Raw genomic sequence first — 27,818 nt, forward strand, 5'->3', positions numbered from 1 at the left:
CTTCCCTTTAAGCAGCTACACCAACTTTCTCCTTCTCGGCGAGGGTGGCTTTCCTTCGAGCAGCAGCAGCGCCGGGAACGTCACATGAGAAAGGGAAGCTGCTGACATTCCCGGCGCTGCTGCTGCTTGAAGGAAAGCCGCCCTTGCTGAGAAGGCGAAAGTTGGTGTAGCTGCTTAAAGGGAAGAAGGAGCCCCCGAAACTGCCGGTATTGCAGCTGCCCCCACCCTTCCTCAGATCTTTATCCCATAGGAAATAAAGGAAATAGGGGCTGGAAACCAATTAAACCCATTTCCATTATTTCCTATGGGATAAATTAATTCAGTACTCGACCAAATCGGTTCTCGACCACACTTCTGGAACGAATTGTGGTCGAGAACCGAGGTACCACTGTATTACCTTTAAAATCCCAATCTCTTTATTCTTTCAATATTAAAGTTCCTAAGTTTAATCTAATTTGGTGGCTTTGTCCATGTGAGTCGGCAGCTTCTTCCCAAACTCAGGGGAATGTCAGCAGGCAATTTGGGGATGCTTTCCTGCACCAATCCTGACCTGAAGGGTTGGAATTGAGAGGGGGAAATCTGGAGATTCACAGGGTGGGTGCAAACCCTGGTGGAACCAGTCCCTTTTGACTAGTTGTCGCTAGAGGTACTTCTTACATTACCTTAAGCATGGCGAAGTGCGGCAGCAAAGAAGAAAATTGCAAGGTGAGCCATTTGGGTGAGTTTTTTTTTCCTTGGGACTAAAATCTACTTGAAAGAAGGAAATCTGAGAGAAATGCCTTCATTTTTTACTTTGAAGCTTGCAACTAATGAGGGAAAGAGACTCCTACACATTCCAGCGGTGAGTGTGTGATTGATTCAAAATATCCTTTCCTGGAGTAGACTGCAATTAAGAAGTACCTAAAAAAAGTGCCTGGAAAAAGTTTGTAATAAAAAGATGGTTTCTTCTGGTTTCTGTTGATGGTTTCTTCCTTGAGAATGCTGAAGTACTATTTAACTATTTTTTGAATCTGGAAACAGGAAGAAATATTGTCTATAAAGATTTACGTTGTAAGCTGTTTCATATTATATTATTATTATTATTATTATTTGCTTTTGGGGGGGGGAGGGCAGTCCTCAAAACCCCACCTCCAGACTTCCATGTTTTTGTGATGCTGCGATTTCGCTGAGGCTTCCCTCGCTGTGAAACCCCATCTCTAGACTTCCATTGTCAGTGAAGCACCCATTTTTGCACTGCTGGGATTCCCCTGCAGCATCGCAAAAACACGGAAGTCCAGAGGTGGTGTTTCCCATGGAGGGGAGCCTCAGGGAAATCCCAGCAGTGCAAAAACAGGTGCTTCACTGGCAACAGAAGTCCAGAAGTGGGGCATCCAAGTGGCAGCAGCTTGGGTTTGTAAGGTGAAAATAGTTTGGAAGAAGAGGCCAAAAATCTTAAACCCTGGGTTTGTATCTCAAAAAGTTTGTATTATGAGGAGTTTGTAAGACGAGGTATCACTGTATTTCTATTTATACCCATTAGATTACAAATATTTTTATTTTATTTTTACTTATTGGATTACAAATATTCTTGTTTCTTACCCTTAAATATAATTTCTTAAATATAATTTTTCTTTCTGAATGTTTAATGTATCAAAGAAATATCATTAATTATTATTTTAAGCATTGATTCTGTGTTTTTATTGCTCATGTTGTTTTATTGTATGTTGCAAGCAAATAAAGAAAAAAATTATACCCCCCCCCAAAAGGTTTAATCTAATTCAAAGAAGTCCAAGCTGTCTTTCAATACAATAACAAATTACTCCTTGTACAGTACTTTCCAGGTATCACAATAGTTTCCCTGTTGAAGGTCAACAACTGTAAAAACATCCATAGAAATTTTCCACCATTGTAGTAATCCCTCCAGCCTATAGATGGCACCCACTGCTTCCAAATCTGCTTTTTTGTTTCATAATATTCCTCTATGCTTAAGTCAGTTTTGACCACAAAATATTATCTTATAATCTTTTTTGCCAGATTTTTAAAAATGATTTTTAGCTAAAATCCAAGTTCCCCCCAAAAAAATGGGCATCAATTTTTGGTGTTCTTTGGTTCTCTGAAACTAATTAGCCGCTTCCTATAGTTTCAGACCCTTTGCTCCCTTTTAAGTTCTTAGAAAAACTATTTTATGGTTCTATCAGCATTCACATTCACCAGCACTATTTTCAACATCTTCTTTGCTCTCCAGCAAACAATCATGTATCTTCGTTCCCAGATGACTTAACTCTTCAAGAAAAAGCAACCAGCTGTTTCTGGCCACTGCAACTAGGACAATATTTTAAAAATTGTCTTCCATCACTGCTGGCCAAGAGGAAATGAAATTAATTCTCCCATAAACCAGAAAGACAAGTTGGCAGCCTTCAGGGATTGTTTGGTTGTATTTTTTTCATCAATTGTTATGTGCTCTTGTTGAAGCCCAACATGAACAACAGGGAACAGCTAATGAAGAGAAATAAATTATGATATTGTTCTGTCTGGGTGCCCCCAGACTTCAACACCAACTGGAAAAAGCAGCCAGGCACGCTGGTAAAAGCAAAAGCACTTTATAGTTTGAAAAATAAACACAGAGAAAAACCTGTTCTTCCCAACAGGCAGGCTATGAGGCTTCACAGCAAAGTCCTGATGGCCAGACAATACAGCAGACTTCTTGCTGGCACACACACCACTGTAGAGAATAAGCCCCCCCACCTTTTCCCCCAAGGTTTCAGCCTTCAAGGCCACAAGTCAGAATCAGAGACGCCAAAGATCACAGCCAGGTCCCAGGACTCCCAAAGATAATACTCCACAATACAGGAAGGGTGGGTCTGCCTTTTCAGCCTTTCTGGGGAGAACCACACCCAAACCCAGCTGTTACCTATTTAGGACTGGAAGTACCTGGCTAATTGTCCCCTTCGTTGTTCTGCTCTTCTCTGCCTGTGATCGATGATGGCTTGAGCATTTTCATCTAAGGACTCCAGTCTGCTTGCTGGGGAGAGCTCCACCCCGGGGGACTCTGGCTGTTCTCCCTCTCCCTCGGCCTGATATTCCTCCTCCCCTTCTGCCTGGGCCTCCTCCTCCTCCTCCTGTTCCTCATCCTCCCCCTCTGAGCAGGGAGCCGGCAGAGGTTCAGCCGTTCCCTGAGGAGCCTCAGACGGAATCACAACAGATATTAACAAATGACTTTCTTGTACATTGTGACCCGGCAGTTGAGAACCTTCAGAATGGTTGTTTCAACCTTTAACACACATATAAAAGTCATCTTTTCTATCATTAGGGTCGTATAGTTGCTTTGGAAAACATCTGCACTTTGCTTTCTGCTTGTGCATACAGGAGAAGAGCCTTCATCATGCTTTGGAAAATAATTTCCCACCTGGATAATGGACGGACAGATGGATGTGACCTTAGGAGGCAGTACCCACAACTGCTCCATCTTGTCTGGATTGAGCCTGAGCCTGTTGGCACCCATCCAGACCCTGACAGCCTCCCATTCCCAACCCCTCGAGTTGGCGGAGAGGAATACCATGATCAATGGTATCAAAAGCCTCTGAGAGGTCAAGAAGCACCAGGGATAAATCCCTGTCCCAGGCCCACCAGAGATCATCCATCAACACAAAGCAGTTTCCGTACTGTAGCCAGGTCTGAATCCTGACTGTTGAGGATCTAGATAATCAGCTTCTTCCAAGGACCGCTGGAGCTAGACTGACACCACCTTCTCAACAACATTCCACATAAAAGGGAAAGTTGGAGACAGGACGATAGTTTTTAAATACTGCTGGGTCCAGGGAAGGCTTCTTGAGGAGGGGGCGCACAAGTGCCAGCTTGTAGGAAGCCAGGAAGGACCTGACATTGTATGCACATCTTGTTGACCTGATCGCCACTTAAATCTTACTATGAATTTTTACAAGTGTTTGGTCAGATTCGAATCTGGTTTGCCTCCAATGCTTCTCTAGACTTCTCTTCTGGTGTTTCATTCCCCAGAGCTCCTTAGTAAACCAAGGAGATCTCCAGGGTCTGTTGCCACAGAGAGGTCGCAAAGGTGAAATTCAGTCTAGGACCTCCGTTGCAGCTGTATTCCAGGCTGCAGCAAGAGACTCTGCTGAACTGTGTACAAGCGAATCTGGCAAAACCCCAAGCGTACTTTGAAAACCTTCTGGATCCATCAGGCGTCTGGGGCAGAACCTCCTAATCGGTTCCACCTCCCTTACATAATGTACTTTCAGATTATTCACTTATACCTTTCAGATGCTGCAACTTTAATTTTTATATTAAAGAGTCCTAACTTTTATCAATAATTTCATGTCTTGCTGTTTTTAATAAAACCCATATGTTCCTTATTGATATTGCAGTATGTCCAGAACTCTAAAAATCATTTATATTAATAAATACAAAACAATGATAAGGTTGGCAAATATCAAAAGCAGTACAATATCCCATTCAAAGATTACTGGAACACTTTAATTTTGGAGAACAGGGACTTTGGATCTGTGTGAAAAAGAGACCATCAGTTCATTCATAAGTTCATTCATATATAAGCTCAGTAGCGGATTCCTACCAGTACCGATGAAGACAGTGCACTAGTAGCAAAAGTTGCACTGCATGTTTAGCTTCTATTCTCCTGTACATGCACGCACATGTCTCAATGTGTTTTTGCTTCTGCGCCTGAGCGAGAAGCAAAATCTTGCAAGGGGATGAGAATGAGAGATTTCGGTGTCTTTTTTGCTTCTTCGCATGCACAAAAGCAAAAAAAATTGCCAAAATCTCGCACACGAATCCTCTCATGAGCTTTTTTTCCTGTGCATGTGCAGAAGCAAAACCACTGGGACATGCACATGTGAACACAGGAAAAGAGAAGCTGCATACGTAATTCACCAATGGCAGTGAAAATGGGAATTCTTTCCTGTACAAGCTGTGATATTGACCAAATCCTAGAATCACATTAATGATCATATAATACATGATGTTATGGAAACATCATCATAGAACAATATATTAATCAACAGAACAAAAAAACCTGCAGACAACCTATCTGGGGAGCACAAACTTGAGGGAGGATTGTCTTTGGTATTTTTAAAAAATGCATTCATTTTCCATGGTTTTTTTTCAATGAGATAGAATCATTTTTCCCTGTCAAAACATGTGTCCTTCAATTGTCTTGGGATCCATAAAGTAATTGCATACCTATCTAATTTTGAAAGAATGGTAGTTAGTTTGTTTATGTTCTACCAGATTTTCTGCATCCAAATACAAAACATGAATAATATAATAAATATTGCAACTTTTTTCATGTTAGAATAAAAACCACTACAATTATAAAACATAGTTTCTGGAGCCTTCTTAGTCTTTTCCAAGGTTTGCTTTATAATCATTTTTGTTGCTAGAATATTAATATCATTGTATTATCAAAGAAGCAAGAAGCATTTAGATATCAGGGAACAATGTTAGCTTTAATAATTGTCTCAGTAGCATTATTTAATATTCTACTTTCTAAGTCACATAATATCAAATGTAGAGTTCAAAGGCCTCATGATCCATATCATACATATTATCAGTCAGGAGATGTCATTGTGGGTGGCATTGTCACCTTAGCTGCTTTCCTGCATGCTATTCTAGAGTTCACCAAAGTCCCACCACCACCATTGCTTGAAGAGCTTATGTAAGAATTTTATGTTTAGTTCCACGTTGTCTAACTGAATGAACTGCTACTAGATCATAATTCAGTTAATCTACTCTGTTTAAAATTGTATGTCTGGCAAAATTTGATATCTATATCTTCCCTGATAATTTTATACATTGTTCCTTTCTAGATTTATACACCATTGAGAGAATTGTCCTTAAATGTGTCATTTGTTCAAAAATTTAATGACTATTATTAATATATTTTATGAATGTATTATATCATATCAAAGAACAACATATTTCAAAAAATGCATTGATGATATTGATATTTGCACTAAAGTTGATCTTCTGCATAAATAAATATAAATATATAATATATCATTTGCTAAGTTTTTAGGTACAGTATTATACAGTATTAAGCAACTACTTTATGAAACCTTCACTGTCTGAGTTTCATATACCTGATAATAAAAGTAAACACAGAGAGATTTATAACATGAGATGAAATAAATATTTTTCCTGTAAAATATCTTTTAAAAATTTATATGACTTTGCATTTGTCTTCTATTGCAGATTAGTTCCTAAATATTACCAACATATTGTAGCCCTGGCATTTGCAGTCCAGGAGATCAATAAAAACTCAGAGATCTTATCCAATGTCACTCTTGGCTTCAACATCTATGACAGTTACTTCAATGCACAGAAAACAAACCATGCCACAATGTTATTGATTTACAACATAAAGAGTTTTTTCCCCAATTACATATGTGGTATTCAGAATCATCTGACTTCAATCATTGGGGGACTAGATGCCAAAATTTCCATTGACATTGCAAATCTCTTGGATATCTATAAGATCCCACAGGTAAAATTCAAAGCATACCTGCTGGAACAAGAGTTGTTTTAAGATAGAATTCAACTCAGTATTTTCCATGTTTAGAGTGCTTCATGGATGTGAATGTATAAACCAAACCCTCAATAACAAAAAGTAAAGTAGTCTGTTTTTGACAATGATAATTACAAGTAGCCTTGGTTACACACAAAACTCTCTTCCATATTTCTGGCTTTTGAAAAATCCAACAATCAGAATATCATATTTCCTGAAGTATTTCTCTTATAGTCTAAATCTAATAGACATAAAGTAGATAACTATCATAAAATATACTGGTCAAAAAAATAAAGGGAACACTTAAACAACACAATATAACTCCAAGTAAATCAAACTTCTGTGAAATCAAACTGTCCATTTAGAGAGCAACACTGATTGACAATCAATTTCACATGCTGTTGTGCACATTCAACTTTGTACAGAACAAAGTATTCAATGCATTCCTCCTCCCATAACAAAATACCGTATGAAACTAGACTTACAATCCTGGGCCTAGAAATCTTAGAATTAAGACATGATCTAAGTATTGCCCTCAGGATTATATGCTGCAACATCCTGCCTGTCAACGACTACTTTAGCTTCAACCACAACAACACAACAGCACATAACACATTCAAGCTCAATATTAACCGCTCCAAACTTGACTGTAGAAAATACAACTTTAGTAATAAAGTTGTTGAAGAGTGGAACTCATTACTGGACTCCGTAGTAACATCCCCTAACCCCCAACATTTTACCCTTAGACTGTCTATGGTTGACCTCTCCAGATGCCTAGAAGGTCAGTAAGGGGCGAGTATAAGTGTGCATAAATGCACTAGAATGCCTTCCGACCCCTGTCCTATTGTTTCTACTATATGCTATATCCCATATATCTTCTCTTCTATCCCTACATCTTTCTTCTATTCTCTCATTAATTTATTTTATCCTATATTCTTTCTTCTATTCTTTCTCTAATTCTATTTCCTCAAAGGTGTCCTCTATTACCTTCATGGTGTATTAGTGTATATTGGACAAAATAAATAAATAAAATAAAATATTTCATTCATTCAGATCTAGGATGTGCTATGTGAGTGTTCCCTTTATTTTCTTTAGCAGTATATAACTGATTCAATTGAAAACACTATACTGCATTTAAAATGGTTCAAAACATGCTTATTTGTGAATGAACAGATTAATTCGGATGTATACAGTTGCTGCTCAATTGGGTAGGCAGTATTTTCTCTGAATTTGACCATATTTTATCAATTTTCTATTTTTCTCTATTAAGAAAAATACTTTTTTGGAGTATTTTTATCTAGCAGGGGATCTTGCTTCATCTTTTTTGTGTTTTTATTCTAATTTCAGAAATGCTAGTTTTTTCTCATCAATTTAAGCATATATTTTATTGGTATATGAATGTATTATAAAATAATTATTACATATGACTATCTTTCCATCTCTTTCCTTTGCTCTCAATCCTTATGCAGCTCATCTATGGCTCTAGTCCTATCATGAATTATAAAACACCAGGCCTTTCCTTCTTCCAGATGAGCCCACTGGAAAGATATCAATATGAAGGGATTCTGTGTCTGCTTCTCCATTTCATGTGGACATGGATTGGCATAGTTGTAACAGACAATGATAACGGAGAAAGGGTTATAGAAAAGATTGTCCCATTATTGTCCCAAAACAACATCTGTTTGTCATTTATAAAGAGAATTGGTGAAATAACGACTCCTAATGAAATTCATGACTTATTCAATGAAGGTGCAAAAATACATGATGAAATTATGGATAGCAATGTTAATGTTCTGATATTTTGTGGAGAATCTGATACCATGGTGAGGCTGAGATGGATTGCATATTTATCAAGAAAAAACATAACAGATACTGTCGAAGGGAAAGTGTGGATATTTACTGCTCAAATGGAGCTCAACTCACATGTATACCAAAGAAATTGGGATACTGACATAATGAATGGTGCTCTGTCCTTCACAATTCATGCCAATGATCCACCAGGATTCCAGTCATTTACTGAAAATAGAAATCCTTCCATGACAAAAGATGGATTTATCAAGGATTATTGGCAGCAATCCTTTATTTGTGCATTTAAAACTTCAAGTGTAGGTGAGGCAGATGGTGATATTTGCACAGGAGAAGAGAAACAGGAAGATCTTCCTGTAACTTTTTTTGAAAAAAGAATGAGTGGTCACAGCTACAGTATTTATAATTCTGTCTATGCAGTAGCCCATGCGTTGCATGCCCTGATTTCATCCAGATCTGCTCAAAGTTCAATGGCAAATAATGGAAGATTGAAGCTCCAAAATCAAGATTCATGGCAGGTAATGGGTTGAGCATGATCTTGAAGAAAAACGTTATTTATATAAAGGAAAATGAAGCCCATACTTTCAATTAAACAAATTATTTTTATCTCCTTTCTCCTTGGGAAGAGAACCAAGGTTCTCTTGTTTGATTAGCCACATCATATCCTGATTGATTAACCTGTCACATGATAGACATAAACTGTTTCAACTCCTCTCCTCAGAATGCTGCTATAGGCATTGCATGCCAAAACAACTGGATTCAGAGACATTTTTCCCCTCATTCCATCACACTGTTGCACACCTAATTCACCAAGTAAGGTCTTATACCTAAGTATATTTTTCTACATAAATAAAACAGTCCCATTCCATTTTATTCTACTCTATTCTGTTCCATTATCTCCACTATACCTTTTCTCACAAATTAAATCCCACTTTCTAACTTTTATCTTTTCTTTTTCATCTAGCTACACTTCTTTTTAAAAGGCCTTTCATTTAATAACAGTGCTGGGGATCTGGTTTCTATTGACTACAATGGAGAATTACTAGCTGGATATGATATACTGAACTGGATTGTTTCTTCTAATGACTCCTTCATTAGAGTTAAAGTTGGGAGGGTGAACCCTGCAGTTTTATCAGACCAAATATTCATCATAAATGAAGATATCATAACCTGGCACAATTGGTTTAACCAGGTGGGATTCTACTTCTGTGAAATCTATCTACTTTTTATTAGATAAGTAAAATTATCATTATCATTATTATTATTTATTAGATTTGTATGCCATCCCTCTCCGCAGACCTGATCAAATAAAAACATGTATTGTAGTGCAACCAATATTGTCTTCACATCATTACTTCCTCTGTTTTTTAAAATAAATTATTTACTATGATGAAAGAAAATATTTGATATGATGTCTGTGGAACCACCTTTGTTCAAAACGAATGGCTGTCACATTTGTGCTTGCAGAAAGGGCCTACAGCTTACCCATCAGCCCAGGAATTTCAGCTAGTAACGCTCAGCAGAAGAGTCTTTTCTGCCACAGCTCTCATCGTTTAGAACATTTTGAGTCCCTTTGAAAAGGGCAGCATAAAAGTCTAATCAATCAATAAAATCTTGTAGAGAAGGTCTCCTCTCTCTATTTTAACCTTTGGGAAAAAGATTAAACTTGGTATGGGGTCTTGAAGAAGGAACTATTGGTTGGAGGTTGTGGTTCACTAATAGAGAAGGTACCCCTACTGGTCCCTTCCAATCAATTATTTTTTACTTAATTTTCATTTCTATTATTTTAACAGTTGTATGGTTTTTATAGTTGTATAATTGTGAGGTGTTTGTGCAGATTTTTTTGTTGTTGTAAGCTACTGACAGTTGCCTTGAATTGTGAAATGAGTTACAAATAAATTTGATAGGTAAGTAGAATGAAAAACAGAAGACAGATATATATTTAACATTCTTCTAAAGAACTAGAACCTCCTTTTCTATAGTATAAATTTCAATTGTATTATTAATGACTTACAACAATACATTATTATTATTATAGCTGTTTATTTAAAATAGTTACAGGTTTGTTTTTCAAATAATGTATTCCATAACTGTGGGTCTCTCATACACTATTTTCTTCCATTTAATGTATACATTATAGAATGAATGAAAATAGTGATTTGGTTAATCTTATTTGAATCTGTTCCTTGGTTATTTCAGTAATGCATACAAAAAGTTCTTTCTGGATCAATATTTGCAATGAAATTCCAACTGTACAAAGTTTATGATATTCTCACCCCAATATATGACCTAAATGTTTAGACAGAAATCAGACAATGGGGTCTGCTTCTTTTGGATGGATTTTAATTCAAATGCCTCATTTTTCATGCAATTCAAACAGCTAAAACAAGTGTCCCATCTGTGTTGGAGACTATCCAATCCTAATCTAAGAAAAATCTAAAAGAAAAATGTTGAACAACTCTAGCACTCTACCTGGAAACAAATCTGCCCAAATCTGCCTAAAATTTAATGTATGAGATTGCTTAATGTGCATAAACTTGAATTTACTACATCAGTGCTTGGCCCCACTGATACCGGTTGATTCCTTTCTTGCACACAAGACATTTCCTTTCACATGTTTTTGAAGACCTACTTGTGCCAACATGCTTGGGGACTATAAATATCAGGCCATGAGGATGAATGGAATGCATATTTGATTTCTTAGAATAAAAGTGACTGGGTTTTTTAATAAATTGGGGGTTTAGTTGGTCAGTTTTTAGTTTAAATAATGGGATTTAAGAAATTTGTATTGTTTGTTTTATATGTTGTAATCTGCCTTGAGTCCCTGGAGAGGGGCAACATATAAATCAAATGAATGAATGAATGAGTGAGTGAGTGAGTGAGTGAGTGAAATCTTAGCAAAATATGATAAAACGTGGTCTTATTGCCAAGAAGGCTTTGAATGTGGGATATAATCACATAAAACATATCACATTCATTTACTTAAATAGATAGATCAATGCAGAATTTCTGCAAGTGTCCTAGTTAGTTAAGTTCATTAGAATATGTTCCCCAAGCGACCCCATTTTTTAAATATCTCAAATTTCTGGGGGGGGGGAAATAATCCTTGATCACCCTCAGCAATCCTTAGAGTAGGTATGATATTGATATGAGATCACTCAGAGTTAAATCAAACCACAAGAATACATTCTATCACTGAGGATTACAAAAAAATGAAACAAAACACACATAACCAGTAAGAAAACAATTACTCAAACTATTTAGAAAGAACCATGTTTAGAATTATTAAAGTCATGAAACTAACCACAGTTAGACATAAGAAAACAAAACCTGACAGAAGATTGTGGGGAAAAATAATTATTGCTCCAGGACAATTGCTCCAGGCTTCAATATGGCCTGTATATACAGTGATCCCTCGAGTTTCGCGATCTCGATGTTCGCTAAACGCTATATCGCGAGTTTTCAACCCGGAAGTAAACTCCACCATCTGCGCATGCGTGCCCTTCCACGCATGCGTAGATGGTGGAGTTTCCCCGCCGGGCAGAGGCTTCCCTGGGTCTTCCCCCTCTTGCCCCGGTAAGGCGCGAGCAACGGCGTGGGCGGGTGGGCGGCACACGCGCGGGGAAACCCCAGGGCCGCTTCTCAGCTGAGAAGCGGCCCCAGCAACAGCGCGGGGGGTGGGCAGCACGCGCGCGCGCGGAGGAAACCCCAGGGCCGCTTCTCAGCTGAGAAGCGGCCCCAGCAACAGCGCAGGGGGCGGGCAGCACGCGCGCGTGCGGAGGAAACCCCAGGGCCGCTTCTCAGCTGAGAAGCGGCCCCAGCAACAGCGCGGGGGGCGGGCAGCACGCACGCGCGCGGAGGAAACCCCAGGGCCGCTTCTCAGCTGAGAAGCGGCCCCAGCAACAGCGCGGGGGGCGGGCAGCACGCGCGCGCGCGGAGGAAACCCCAGGGCCGCTTCTCAGCTGAGAAGCGGCCCCAGCAACAGCGCGGGGGGCGGGCAGCACGCACGCGCGCGGGGGAAACCCCAGGGCCGCTTCTCAGCTGAGAAGCGGCCCCAGCAACAGCGCGGGGGGCGGGCAGCACGCGCGCGCGCGGAGGAAACCCCAGGGCCGCTTCTCAGCTGAGAAGCGGCCCCAGCAACAGCACGGGGGGCGGGCGGCACGCGCGCGGACAAGCAGCAGCAGCAAGGCGGCGGGGAAACCCAATCTTCGGCTCCTCGCTGCTGCTGTGGAAATAAAAACACCATCTGCGCATGCGCAGATGGTGTTTTTACTTCCGCACCGCTACTTCGCGACAAATCGATCATCGTGAGGGGTCCTGGAACGGAACCCTCGCGATGATCGAGGGATCACTGTATTGAAAGAATCAGAAAAATCTTTCAACATTTTGAAACAATGAATCAAGATATAAGAACTTTTCAACAAAGTGCTGCATCCAACATTAAACATTAAAGAATGACAAGCTGCCATTTATGGATCCCTCTTCCGCTGTAAAAGAAAGAATGCATTAGAGAATAAAAGAAATAATGCATTAGAGAAAAAGGTGGGTATTAAGTGTACTGAAAAGAACAAACTAACCAAAAACCACATGTGGGGGAAACCATTCTACTGTTTAATTGTTCTTTGTTCTAAGTACAAGGACATTTGTCCTTAATTCTAGGTTTGAAAATTCTTTTATAATCTTCCATATGTTACTTCTTGTCCTATCCTCAGGTGCTTTGATGAATATCAAAGTTTAACAGAACTGATGGAACTATAAATTCCATTAATCAAAATGAGTCCAACCCCAAAAAACTTTGTGCAAGACCGGACTTACCCATATTGCAAAGAATCCAATCCTGAGAACTTTGTGCTGTCAAGACCAAGGACAAATCAATCTATACATCGACCACCGAGCCGGCTGCATTAAAACCAAAATCCACACCCCATCATCCAACCATTCAAATTCCATCCTCCAAATCCATCCCAGCATACAATTCACTGTCTACCAAGAACAACCCATCATAAACCTCAACCCCCCAGCAAGTATCACTCAAATCCATCCTAACTACCTACCCATCTCCAACCAAAACCAATTCACAATCAACTAATACTAGGAATGCACACTTCTTACTTCCTCATCATCAACCACTTCTAACATTAAATATAAACTCAAGAAGCATTGCTAACAAAATATCCAAACTCCTTCTCCTACTAAAACCCACTAAATTTGATATCATTTTTATATGCGAAACATGGTTAGCTACATCCCTCTCCAATTCCATTATCACTACAAATGACTACCACATTTTCTGATCTAATCACAAAACCCATAGAAGAGGTGCAGTTGCAATCTTCTTCGAGAAATCACTCAACCTAAAGCAAATCCAAGTTAAACAAGAACTTTAACTCCCTGAAACTATCATCTGTGAACTAATCTCAGACACCACCTCCTATGTTATAGAGCCCCTGACTATGACATCTCACATGCAAACAAGATAACGTCACTACTAACATGGGCAACCTCCTACCAACATCCCCTTATATTTCTTGGCGATCTAAACCTACCACATATTAACTCTCCCTAAATGAATGCATAACTGAACCCATTCACTCAACCCTCTACAATGCAATCACTAGTCTAGGACTAGTGCAACTAGTTACTGACAACACCAGACTCAACAACTGCCAAGACCTCATCTTCTGCGACTGTTTACACTCAATACTGGACTCCAAGTAAGAGAAGCCTTTTCTAACAGTGACCACAGCACAATCGACTTTTGCCTCAATGTACATCCTCTCATAAACAACCCCAAAAGCAGAACAACCAATTTCAACTTTAAAAAGGTTAACTGTGGCAACATAGAATCTGACCTCTCATCTCTTGATTTGAACACAATATTCTCCAGCTGTATCACTGTAGATGACTATTACAATACATTTCTGCTCGAAATTCAAAGAGTCATAAAATTACATGTACCTCTAATATACATCAAAACCAAGAGAAATAAATTACCCATAAAAATAAGAAAGCTACAATCCAGAAAAAGATTACTTTGGCGTAAAAACAAAACAGGCTATGTTGCAAACTTTAAAAACTGCTATAAAAATTTATGTCATCAAATAAAGACTGAATGTACCAACTATCATATCAAACAAGAAGAAAACCTCCTATGCACGAAATCCACTCGTGCCTTCTATAACTTATAAACAACAAAATTAAAGACTCTAGATCCATCCCACCACTTATGGGACCAAACAACAAAGAGTATATTGATGAAACAATTAAAGCCAACCTCTTTAACAACTTGTTCAGCTCTGTCTTTGTGAACAGTAATGGCTCATGCCCAGCATTTCCTAGTCGCACCCCAACTAACTTCAATGATCTAACACAAACCGACTTTACTGAAGAAAATGTTGTTAAAAAATCTTCTTCTTAAAAAATAATACTTCTTAAAAAAACTCTCCCCAACTCTGGCTGAACCCCTAAGCATAATTTTCAAATTATCATCTACAACTAGCTCCCGACCGAAACTCTCATCACTAGCCACAATCATGCCTATCTTCAAAAAAGGTGATCCTAGCAATGTTGAAAATTATAGACCAGTCTCCTTGATCTGCGTCACTTGCAAAGTCATGGAATCCATCATTAACCAATCTATTAAACTCCATCTTGAAACAAATAACCTACCTTCCAACAAAAAAATCGGTTTCAGAAAAAAATTATCCTGCAACTCTTACACTGTAAAAACATAGGGACTACCCAAATTGACCAGGGTAAATCAATGGATGCAATCTACATAGACAATCTTTGATTCAGTAGTTCACAACAAACTTCTTACGAAACTAAAATCTTATGGCATCTCAGGACCACTGCATGATTGGATATCAGTATTCCTGTCAAACATACAACAAGTAGTCAAAATAGGTAATGCCATATCTACTCCTGCTCCAGTTAACAGTGGCGTTCCCCAAGGCAGTGTCCTAGGACCTACATAAAAGATCTCTGTGACAATATTACAAGTAATTGTGTTCTCTTTGTAATGATGTTAAACAATTTAATACCTCCAATAATACTTCTACCTTGACCATTCCCCTAGCTGAATGGTCTAACAACTGGCAACTCCAAATCTCATCCAACAAATGCTCTGTCCTACACATTGGCAAAAGGAATACAGATACTAAATACACACTTGGACAAACTGAACTCGCAGAAGACCCTCACTCAGTCAAAGTACTCATTGGAGGACTCATTTCCAATGACCTAAGTGCAAGAACCCACTGCAACAGCATTGCCAAAAAAGCACTAAGAGTCACAAATTTAAATATTGCAAAAAATATTGCAAAAAATTATCCCAGCGGATAGTTGGAGGTGCGTGAAATGCTTACTTCTTTCTATAGGGGGGCATAGCAGATAATAATTTGGAAATACTGCACTAACCATTCCTAGCATCATGACTTATCCAGTGAATTTGTACATGGTAGAGTACATCAAGTAAATTAGATGGATTCTTGTGATTTTGACTTCTAATGATGTACCTGGTTTTACATGATCTCTCTGTTGTTGCTCTAGCACCACAGTTTGAAGGTTTCCATTCGCCTTTGATTAACCATTCTTAGTGTCTGACTCTCACACCCATACATCACTTTTGGAAAGACTAATGTCTAGTTATCTGTTTTTTGTATTTGTATCAATATCTCTGGGTTTTTTTTGTCACATCTTATTCTTATTAACTTATTCATATTAAGCTATGTAACCTAAGATTATCCTCTTTCAAAAGAACTGTCATTGTGATATTGACCAATTTTGACCCAAGGAAGACAAATTATTGATGAAATTCAATTTCATCTTTGTTGATTTTGAATATCTCATGTCTACATGCAGCTGTTATTATTATCTTTGTTTTCCTGATGTTAATATTCAGTCTTAGTTTTTACTTTCATCCTTGATTTTTCAAATCCATTTCCCAGGTCTTCCTTATTTCCAGCCAATAATGTTGTCTCTCTTGTTTGAGTACCTAAAATAATTTGTGGTCCCCCACCCCCAATCTTCACTCCATCATCAGGCAGTTCCAGATCTAATTTTATTTCAACAAACAGATTGAAAAAAAAAGTGATTAAAAATATCCCTGTCTAATTCTTTTACTGAACCAATCTCTGTGATCATAGTGTTCTCATGATCAGTGGACAGTGGACAGTGATCTAATGGATTGGGACACCAAATTCATGAAAAGCTGCCCATATCTGATACATAATCAAAAGCTTTTCTGTAATTGATAAAACACATAAAATGGCAGTGTGCAGTGTGATTTTCATTGCTATGCCCAATTCTTAAAGCCAGATTGTACCTCAAGTATTCCTATGTTTAATTATCATTAGAAGAATCGTGCTTGAATTGGAAATCAATACAATCGTGAAATAGTTGGAACAGTCTCCGGCCACACCTTTCCTTACTAGTGGGGTAAAAACAGATCTTTTTCAGTCCTCATGCCATGACACATAGACCAGTTCTCTTAATACAGGGCAGCACCATCAATATCTGGATTTTTCCAGTGTAGCAATTTATTCATGTCCCATTCTACTTCTTATTTCATAATGTTAGGTTCATTATTAATTGAGCAGTCATTGTTTTGATCTTGGTAATAATTCAGAGGCCTTCAATATATATATATTATATTTCTTGATCTTCTACTGATCACTTAGTATATTCCTGTTGCAGGCTTTGACAGTTCCTTAATTTAGTGTAAAGCTAGACCACATCATTTTCACTAGAGGAAATATGACCTCCTCAATTAATTGTTAAACTTTCTGAAATCTTTTGCCTAACAATGTCATGAACCACCCTGAGTCCAATGAGAAGGACAGCATATAAGTCCAATTAATAAATAAATTAATAAATAAAGTATCTGATTACCAAAAGGTAGTTCTTGCGTTATTCTATAGCTTGCAGGTGGCCATTCAGTTTGGTGGTTCCACAAGTCACATTGTCAAAAAGTGTAGGTAGTTACAGATAGTTCACCATTATTTTGCCTAGCCTTCCAAATTTACCTGGGCTGGAGACTGGCATATATTTGATCAATCAGTTAGAAGTCTGAATAAAAGATTTTTTAATGTAACCGAAAATGATCAATGAAGCTCCAGTTCCACTTTTTAAAATAGTTGCAAAAGGGAATACCATAGATGATCACAGTAACGTTACCTATATTTGAAAAGTTACCTATATTTGGAGATCTGATTCATCTTTCTATAGACAATATTGTGGACAGTACGTCTGTGTCTACATAAGTAAAAGACAGCATTTAAACAACTTCATAAATTAAATGTGTATTAACTTCATTGTAATTCCTTTGTTTAATAGTTATGAGCCATTGAGTTAGACCTTAAATAATATTTTTTAAAAAAATATTGTTAATTATATCCTAACTCCGACTGATATGATACATCAGAAATGTTCATTGTTTGGTTGGTGTTTCTGCTTTCAGTCCGAGCCTGTGTCTATATGCACTGGGAGTTGTCGTCCTGGTACCAGCAAGAAAATCAAGGAAGGGCAGCCCTTTTGTTGCTATGACTGCATTCCATGCCCTGATGGGAAGATTTCAGAGAAGGAGGGTAAGAAATATTGCAGAAGAGACGGAGTAACGACTCGGACACAAGAGCTGGATTTAAACTTGGGTCATTTTTATTATAATAAATTTGCATAATTTATTAATTAAATTAGCATGATTTAGCATAAATTTGCATAAATCAACATACTTAACTATGACCCGGAACCAATGGACCTGCAGGGTCAAACAAACACTTCCGGGGCGGAAATGACGTAAAAGGTCAACATTCCTGGGCAACTATGGGCGTAATCGATGCTGGTCCAGGTGAGGGACCTCTCCCTCACCTGAGACCTTGCCATACACTCGCATGAGGGGGGTCCCGCCGGCTCACCCCTACCCTGGGACTTCAATAGCGGGACCCAAAGACAGGTTCCCCCCAAGTGCGCAGGTAGCACCCACCATGGTCTTGGAGAGAACCTGTCAATCATCCCCAAAGATGCCCAAGGGAGAACGCGCAGTTGCTGAAACCACCCAGATTTCCGCCCCTAACCTGCCTACCCAATGACCAGAGGTAAGCCAATTAACCTAATTAAATGCAAACACCCCCTAACCGCACATCCATCTCCCCAGTGTGGAATGGGCGAAAAAACAGCCTGGCCTAATGGGCGAGGCTGCAAAAAATTCCCATTCGGCCCCCGCAGGCGACCCCTAGGCACACTGCAAAATAGGGAAGGGCGGGTGGGTGTCTGCTCAGGCAACCAGGTCCGGGCGAAAAGGCTGTTTCCCGGCCTGCTGCCCTTTAAATAGGGCCAGCAGGCCCCGCCCGGACCCGACGTCATGCCCGGCCACGTGGGCAGGGCATTCCCGGCCGAAATCTCGTCTCGCGAGATTTCGGCCGAAAACAAGATGGCGGCCGCCATCTGAAGGGTCCGAGTCTGCCCGGCCCTTCAGCAACATCGCCGTGGGGCCGGTGAGTCAGCCGGCGTTATTGCAGAAGAGACGGAGTAACGACTCGGACACAAGAGCTGGATTTAAACTTGGGTCATTTTTATTATAATAAATTTGCATAATTTATTAATTAAATTAGCATGATTTAGCATAAATTTGCATAAATCAACATACTTAACTATGACCCGGAACCAATGGACCTGCAGGGTCAAACAAACACTTCCGGGGCGGAAATGACGTAAAAGGTCAACATTCCTGGGCAACTATGGGCGTAATCGATGCTGGTCCAGGTGAGGGACCTCTCCCTCACCTGAGACCTTGCCATACACTCGCATGAGGGGGGTCCCGCCGGCTCACCCCTACCCTGGGACTTCAATAGCGGGACCCAAAGACAGGTTCCCCCCAAGTGCGCAGGTAGCACCCACCATGGTCTTGGAGAGAACCTGTCAATCATCCCCAAAGATGCCCAAGGGAGAACGCGCAGTTGCTGAAACCACCCAGATTTCCGCCCCTAACCTGCCACGGAGCGGGGGTCAGATCTCTATCTTGGCCCCCCGACTCCCCCCTCTATCTGCGCCAGCTCACGCAGAGACCTCTGCAGGTCCTGTAAGAAAATGGTGTTCCCCTGTTCTGACAGGTGAACGCCATCGGCCCGGTAAAGCCACGGCCGATCTACAGTGATGAGGGGATGGGCCACTACAATCCCCCCTAATTCTTTGACAGTTTTTCCCACGGCCTTATTCACCCTGCACCTAACCCGGTGGATGGCCCTAAGGGAAATGGCGTCCCTCCAAACGATCCGTGGGAGGATCTCTGACCACACCACTTGCGTGGTGGGCCATAACGTGCGAAGCCGCCGCAGGTCTTCGCGCGCCTGGACGATCAACGGTAGACCGCCAAGCAGGCATAGGTCATTGCCACCGAGGTGCAAGACCAGCCATCTGGGTGCGGCTATGGGCTGCCGACCACCCAGTCCCATCTGGGCGCGACCCTGGGTAGCCGCCCGCCCAGCAGCGCCGGGTACCGCCCTGAGATGCTGAGTACCCAGCAACGTCGGTAGGAGGCCCTCCCACCGCATACCCCTCCGGCCCATCCAAACAACATTGACCCACCGTCCCAACGACAGCTGGGTCCCGATGGCACTTCTGGCTGCTGAGCGGCCGGCCCAGAAGACCATGCTGTGGCCACACAGCAGAGCCGTAGGTTTCTGCGTGGACTGGGAACCTGGAAGAGGACACACACAGAGAGGTTACCTAGCCTAAACCCTGCCCCGGATCCTCAGCGGGCCTAACATAACCCAAATATGCCGCTGACCGCCAGCGGCCGATCTCCTGAATCCGTTGGGCCGGGAAACCAGAAAGTGCCGCGCTAGTGGCGGCGCCGATACGGAACGAATGCGTTCCATAGCCGGCGGGATCCATGCCTACCTGAGACATAGCCTTAGACACTATCGCCCAGAATTGATACCGGGTCAGGGGGGAACCATCCTGGTGTATAAAAAGGTACCCACGCCCTGACCCACGCAAAACACAAAATTGCTGCAAAGCAGCCACCGGGCAAACAGACTTGTCGGTGGCTGCGCTAAGTTCAAGTCTAACCCCTCTGTGTAACTGATCTGTCTTGGAGTGTCTCACCAAAAGAGAGACACCCCCCTGTCTAAAGGTCAGATCAGCGAGCTGGAAAGCGCGGAGCGACAAGTCAGACTGCGAGGAGGCCATTGCCTCGCTGACCCTGAGGGCCCCAAAAAACATAACGCAAGTCGCTGCCCTGAACAGCCGAGCCTCGTAAGGAGAGGCGCACAGACTGCCAAATGTCTGATTAATCAGAGACAGCTGCTGAACCGTCAGGGCCCGACGAGAGTCAGAGGGGAACCCCTGTCGCTCCCTCACCCAACCTTCCAGCATCCTCCGGATGCGAAAATCACCCGTAAAATCACCAAACCCCCCCGCCTTGGACAGAAAGGCGAGGCCGGCTAACCTAGCCCTGATAGTCCTCACTGAAAGGCCACGCCCCTTCAGCAGGACACAGAATTCCGCTAGGTGCTCAACCGGGGCAGGCCAGCAATGGGGGTAACCCTTACCCAGCCTGAAATCCCCAAACTCCTTACCTGCACGCTGATAAGCTCGCAGGGTGCTAGGAGCTACCGATAAGGCGATCGCCCTGGAGGCCTCGTCTCTCCAGCTCTCGAGAGCCCGCCCAGGCTCCACAGGTGGGCTGGAAACACCTCTGGCGACTCTCGGGCCCACGGGGCCAGGGTCCGAAACCTGGACAACTGACCACGGGACAAGGCGTCAGCCACCCCGTTATCTAAACCAGGGACGTGCCTAGCCAAAAACAAGGCGTTCAAAGACAAGGACCTGTGCACAAAATGGCGGACAAGCCGCATCACCCTATCACTCTTAGAGGACAGGGCGTTCACAACATGGACAACCGCTAGATTGTCACACCAAAACTGCTCACCCCAGAGCTCTAAGGCCACTATTAATGGGAAAAGCTCCAAAAAAGTTAAGTCCTTAACCAATGAACAGGCACTCCATTCCGGAGGCCATGCCGACCAGCACCACTGGTCACCTAACACTACCCCAAAACCGCAAGTCCCTGCGGCGTCGGAACACAGCTGCAGCTCCGCTTCCAAAAGAAGCTCCTGCCGCCAAAACGACAACCCGTTAAAACGTTCCAAAAACTCCCGCCACACGCAGAGGTCAGCCCTGACCCCTGCACATAAGCGGGTACGATGGTGGGGCAAACTTAGCCCCTTCATCGCATCGTACAACCGGCGAGAAAAAGCCCTGCCAGGCACCACTACCCGACAGGCAAAATTAAGAATCCCGGCCAACTCCTGGAGCTGCCGAAGAGTAACCTTCCTGCAGCCCAGGACCGCCTCAAGCTTGGACCTGATTTTAATCAACTTATCCAGGGGCAATCTGGAAGATTGCTCCACTGAATCCAATTCAATACCAAGGAAGGTAATCCTGGTGGCAGGGCCTTCGGTCTTCTCGGAGGCTAAAGGCACCCCCAATTGAGCACAAAGGGCTTCGAAGTCCCGCATCAAAGCAAAGCATTGCTCCGATTGCGCAGGCCCGGCCATCAAGAAATCATCAAGGTAATGAACGACGGACCCCAGGCCACTCCGCCTCCTGAGCACCCACTCGAGGAAGGTACTAAAGCTCTCAAAAAGGGAGCAGGAAATAGAGCAGCCCATCGGCAATGCCCTATCCACGTAAAACCCACCTTCGAAATGGAAGCCCAGCAGCTCGAAGTCGCCTGGGTGAATGGGGAGGAGCCGAAATGCCGACTTAATGTCGCATTTACCCATAAGGGCCCCCACCCCACACTCCTTGACCATAGCCACGGCCGCATCAAAGGATGCGTACCGGACAGAACAAAGTTCGTCAGGAATGAAATCATTCACTGACTCCCCTTTCGGAAAAGACAAATGGTGAATCAACCTAAATTCACCACTCGCCTTTTTGGGGACCACACCTAAGGGGGACACACGAAGACTCGGAAAGGGCGGCTCCGGGAAGGGGCCAAGGACCCTGCCCTCAGCCACCTCTTTTCGAATCTCAGCCCGTACAATGTCTTCATGTCCGACAACCGACCTGAGGTTGTCGGACATGAAGGCCCTCCTAATACCCACATAAGGGATCCTAAATCCCTCGGAGAAGCCCCTCAAGAGCAGCTCGGCTCTCGGGCGAGGGTGGTAGTCGAACAACCAACCCTCGAGCACAGACACCCTAATTGGACTGGGCCCCTTTTTCCCCAGCTGGTGGGGGAGGTTTTCCCGGACCCCCGCCCTTCTTCTCCGCCCCTTTCTTGGGGCGGGGACAGACTGAAGCTGCATGGGACCCCCCACAATTCCCGCAGGCATGCTTGTACTTACAAAAGGGACGAAAACACGCCCCCTTTGCAGCAAACTCATGACAAGCGGGCGAGGCCCCCTTGCCAGCCACACCCGGAGTCGCCTTGGCCGGCGAAGCCGCGCCAGGCTCCTCCTCCATAAAGTGCCCACTATCCGTGCGCTCACACCCTTCCTTCCCGGACATATGCGTGGCCCGGAACCACAGGTCCGGGACCACCATATCCCACGGCAAGTTAGGCTCCACCGACATCCTCATGCGGAAACCCTTATCATAATGGCGCCAGATGGGCCCTGGCAATCAAGTCTATATACTTAAACATGGCAGAGGCCATAGCCGGCTGCCGTTGGATCACCACCGACCCATAGGTAAGAAAGGCATACAGCCAGGAGCTGAAGCATTTCGTTACCTTGGTCTTCTTCGTTTTCTCCCCCGGGACAATCTCTTTCTCCTGCTTGGGAACCTCACGGTTCAAAAGCGAAAAAAGATCCACGTATTCGCCCCGCCAAATGGCCTCCTTGACCGACGGGTGAAGGTGGCATCCTAGAGGGGTGGACGGCAGCCCGCACGGTATGGCCCCCGCTTTAATACAAGCAAAGGGGTCCCATACCGAGTTGGCCGCTACGCCAAAAACACCCGCCCCGTGGGGGTAGGGGAAAACCGGGAGCGGGGGCATGACAGGAGGGGCCGGAGGAACCCACCCCCCTGCCCCTGGCACCGCTGGTGTCCCCGCAGGACCCGTCCCAGACAACGGGGCAGCGCCGGCCGCCGGCGGCCCCGGAGGAGGAACCGGCGGAGCCCACACCTGCCCGCAGGTGCCCGCGGGGGACCCCAAAAAGCTGGACCCACTCCCGACCCCCGCCGGGGGAAAACCCGGGGCGGGGGGAGGAAGAAAAGACAGGGATGTGGTGTGTGGTGCAGCCTCACCTGCCCCGTACGGGGTTGAAGACATCCACGGGGGGCCCAATGGTGTGGGGCCCGGGAAAGCCGCCATCGGCCCTGCGGGGGCCTGCCGTCCAAACGGAGCCGGCTGCCCAGCCTGGGCCGCCGCCGGATCTCTCCCCAACGCCGCGGGCACTTGATCGCTGGACGCTCCGGGGACCGCACCGCTCCTCCACTGCTCGAGCTCATCGAGCCTCTCCAACACCCTGGCCCAAGACATAGCAGGAGAAAAATCAGGTTGAGGGGCAGGAGGCAACGAGACCACCCCCCCCCTGTTCAGGGACCACCCCAGCAGTCCCCTCCCTGCTGGCCCGGGCCCGGGCAGAAGGCCTAAGGGCCCTCCTGGGGCGCGCTGCTGGCGGAGCCATAGGAGCAGTGGCAGGCCTCTTCTTGGGAGCCATCACACTTTTTCCCTTTGTATGCAATAAGCCACTAAAACCACCTAGGCCGAAACCCCCAGCACGAGTGGCAGGCCCAACTCCCCCACCACAGGGCCCTACCTAGGGCCTGGGAGCCCCTGCTACCCCTTAACCCCTTTATTGGGTAATACTTACAATTATATATAATTGACACAGTATTTATTGTTTAATATATTATTACAATTGCAAGCCTCCCTGCGCAGGCAGGCCTGAAAGGCCTGCAATCCACCAACCCTCAAGACCGGGGGCCCAGACCCAACACCCCCCACCGCGCCCTCCTCCCAGCCGGGAGGAGGTTACCAGTCCCCCTCGGGCCCGAGGGGGATCGCTGAAGACAGCTCCGGTGAAAGGAGTAAGCCTCCACGTCGTCTTGAAGCAAGAGAAGTATTAGCAAACAGCACTTTTCGCCCCCTCGGTAGGCCACAAAATGGCGGCCGCAACACGAGGGAGACTCAAAATGGCGGCCGAGCAGCACCAAACAAGTGTCTGCTCAGGCAACCAGGTCCGGGCGAAAAGGCTGTTTCCCGGCCTGCTGCCCTTTAAATAGGGCCAGCAGGCCCCGCCCGGACCCGACGTCATGCCCGGCCACGTGGGCAGGGCATTCCCGGCCGAAATCTCGTCTCGCGAGATTTCGGCCGAAAACAAGATGGCGGCCGCCATCTGAAGGGTCCGAGTCTGCCCGGCCCTTCAGCAACATCGCCGTGGGGCCGGTGAGTCAGCCGGCGTTATTACGTTGGGAATTTTCTCACACAATGGTTGCAGTTGCCAAATACAACCTTATGCATCTGAAGCACTGGTGGGATTCAAATTATTTTACTACCAGTCCTGTGGGCGTGGTTTTGTGTGTGTAGCTTGGTGGAGTCATGTGACTGAGTGGGCATAGCCAACTCAGCATTACTCACAGCAAGGTCAAGTGGGTATTGCCAACTCAATGTCACTCCAACAAGTCATGCCCACAGATCTGGCAGAAAGGCCAGCTCCTGTAGCCTGTCCATTTATAGCTTGTCCCTCCCTCCCATGTAGAAGTACCTTAAAGGGACATAGATATCCAGGTGCCTTCCAAGCAGCTCCACTGTGACACCATCCCTCCAGTGCAGCAGGTCGTACTTCTGGCTGAGACTGGCAATCGGCTGCAGCTGTGCATGTACACCGGCAGACAATTGCACTATACACGCGGTGCGAAGAACAGGGTGGCAATGGTGTTGATGGGACTTCAGACCTCTTTTTTGGCCTGTAGTGTTTGGTGGAAGAAACATTATACTCATACCTAGCTCAAATATGTAAATTATATGGAGAATTAGGATTCTAAAGATCTTTTATATATTAAAGTTTTGAAATTAAAAGACAATATAACTGCCATTAAATAGATTGTTCTAATGGTTAGAGCAGTGATGGTTAAACTTTTTGCTGTCATGTGCCAAAAATGTATGCGCTCTGTGACCTTTATGTCCTCCATGTAGGCTCCATGAATATGCATATGACATCACTGTACTCCCCCATGCTCCATTTTGGGACTAGTAAGGCCTCCCTGAAGCCACCTGGGAGCAAAAATGGGCTGTGGGGGGAACTCTGCACCACCCTGTGCCCCATCCCCGCACATGCAGATATGACCACGCTGTCCTCCCCCTGCAACCCAGTTTTGGCCTAGTAAGCCTTCCTGCAGCCTGCAGGCTCCTGGGAGCAAAAACGGGCTGTAGGAACCACACTCTAAATGCTGTTGCATGTGCAGAAGCATCCTAGATTGGGTGGAAGGGAATGACTCCCACCCCCATTACTACCAGTTCATACAACACAGCTGAATCAAAAGCAACCCACTGCTAGGTCACCCTGCAGCTACCACAGAGCAAAAACAGGTCATGGGGGTGCAGCGACTCAAACCTCTGCCCCCTGTTTTGGCCTTAATAGGCCTTTCTGCACTTATAACCCATAATACACTCTGTGTGAACCCCCCCTGCATATATATGCATGACAGCCATGTGCTCCCTGCCCCCCCATGCATGTGCACCTCACCCACTAGTGCTCCTACAACTCCATACTAGTAAATGCATCTCATGCAGGTGCCCCAACCCACATGCATGCACGAGAGACACATGAAAATCAGCGCATATGCCGCAGAGACGTCTCTATGGGCCACCTAAGATGTTCGTAACATATGATTGCCATCATGGAGATAGAGCATTCTTGAAATGTATAGACTAATACACAATTGTTTAATGAATTGGGAATAAAAACTTTCTAAATATTATGAAGATATACTTTTCTAAAAGAGTCTTCAAATCATTTTATTTTCAGATACAAACGATTGTTACTTGTGTCCAGAAGGAAGCTATCCAAACAAGAATCAGGATTCCTGTATTTCTAAAACTTTGACGTTTTTGTCTCATGAGGAACCTCTGGGAGTCAGTTTAGTCTTCTTTGTTCTTTTGTTTTCTTCACTCTCAGTGATGGTGCTTGGAATATTTCTGAAGAACCATAACACTCCCATTGTCATAGCCAATAGCCGAAATCTTACCTACATTCTTCTCATCTCCCTTTTGCTCTGCTTCCTTTCGGCACTCCTATTCATTGGTCATCCTGGGAAGGTGGTATGTCTCCTGCAACAAATGACTTTTGGGGTTGTCTTTACAATGGCTGTTTCTTCAGTTTTGGCAAAAACCATCACAGTAGTTCTAGCTTTCCAGGCTACTAAGCCAGGATCCAAGATGAGAATGTTTGTGGGAAAGAGACTGTCCAACTGTATTGTCATTTCTTGTTCTCTTATTCAAATAGGTATTTGTATGACATGGCTAACAATTTCTCCCCCATTCCCAGACACAGATATGGATTCAATAGTTGAAGAAATTATTCTTCAGTGCAATCAAGGCTCTGTGACTATGTTCTACAGTGTCCTAAGCTATTTGGGCTTCTTGGCTGTTATTAGTTTCATAGTTGCCTTCATGGCCAGGAAATTACCTGATACTTTCAATGAAGCCAAGTTCATCACGTTCAGCATGTTGGTCTTCTGCAGTGTTTGGATATCCTTTGTTCCAAGCTATTTGAGCGCTAAGGGGAGGTACATAGTGGCGGTGGAGATATTTTCCATCTTGGCCTCTAGTGCTGGATTGCTAGGCTGCATTTTTCTTCCCAAATGTTATATAATTGTTTTAAGGCCTGACTTGAACAACAGGGAAAGCTTAATGAAGAGAAAACAATTCTGATTTTAATTCAGCATGTTCTTTGTGTAGTTTATAATTAGCAAAACTCTATCATCTTTCTTCAGTCATAAGACTGCTTTATCAACAGCTGCACTCCTGCCTGCCATGGGCAGGTATTGCTCCTTCAGTTGACTAGGAGAAATGTTGCAGCAAAATGTCTGCGCATAGGCATAAGAGGAGAGTAGCCCATGAGAGACACCAGCAAAGCTAAAGTTAGAGGTTTAGAAATTTCTTCTACTTATGCACCTTTGTACAAAACATTTCCCCAAAAGATCTCACATTGCAATTTGCGTACAGTGGAGTATAAGTTTTTTAAAATATTTCTTTGTTAAATTAAAGAAATATATTTTTTGTCTTCATGCAATACTATTAAGAATGCAATACTATTAAGAATTTTTAAAAATGTACAGAAAAGTGGGTATGGAAATACTGAAGATTTAATAGTTATATAAACAAAGATTTCTGAAAAAAGGTGACTCAGTTGCTTCTTCTGGATTTTTAGTGGGGGGAAAAGAAATTAATTTTTTTAATTTAAAAAAAACATATCTTGACATTCAATTTGTTTTCATTTTGCATTGTAGATTTATTATTCCATTGAGTAGTATTCAC

At 43.5% G+C, this 27,818-nt stretch overlaps 1 protein-coding gene across 1 annotated transcript; it reads left to right on the forward strand.

The window, feature by feature from the left end:
* Positions 1 to 669: 669 nt before the first annotated feature.
* On the forward strand, positions 670 to 27,212 carry LOC139154110 (vomeronasal type-2 receptor 26-like). The gene is made up of 7 exons (XM_070728539.1): positions 670 to 705; positions 5,565 to 5,668; positions 6,205 to 6,496; positions 7,987 to 8,841; positions 9,288 to 9,515; positions 17,784 to 17,910; positions 26,308 to 27,212. Exons 1-7 carry the CDS (start codon positions 670 to 672, stop codon positions 27,210 to 27,212), a joined length of 2,547 nt encoding a protein of 848 aa, XP_070584640.1.
* The last annotated feature ends 606 nt before the right edge of the window (positions 27,213 to 27,818 follow it).

Source organism: Erythrolamprus reginae, chromosome Z (assembly GCF_031021105.1).
Source record: "Erythrolamprus reginae isolate rEryReg1 chromosome Z, rEryReg1.hap1, whole genome shotgun sequence".
Taxonomy (NCBI): Eukaryota; Metazoa; Chordata; class Lepidosauria; order Squamata; family Dipsadidae; genus Erythrolamprus; species Erythrolamprus reginae.

What these genes read in the sequence shown, in the direction of transcription:
- LOC139154110 (XM_070728539.1), top strand. Translation starts at nt 670, where the DNA reads ATGGCGAAGTGCGGCAGCAAAGAAGAAAATTGCAAG. An exon ending in GCAAAGAAGAAAATTGCAAG is followed by an intron (nt 706 to 5,564) that starts GTGAGCCATTTG and finishes ACATATTATCAG; the next exon opens with TCAGGAGATGTCATTGTGGG. An exon ending in GAAGATTTCAGAGAAGGAGG is followed by an intron (nt 17,911 to 26,307) that starts GTAAGAAATATT and finishes TTTTATTTTCAG; the next exon opens with ATACAAACGATTGTTACTTG.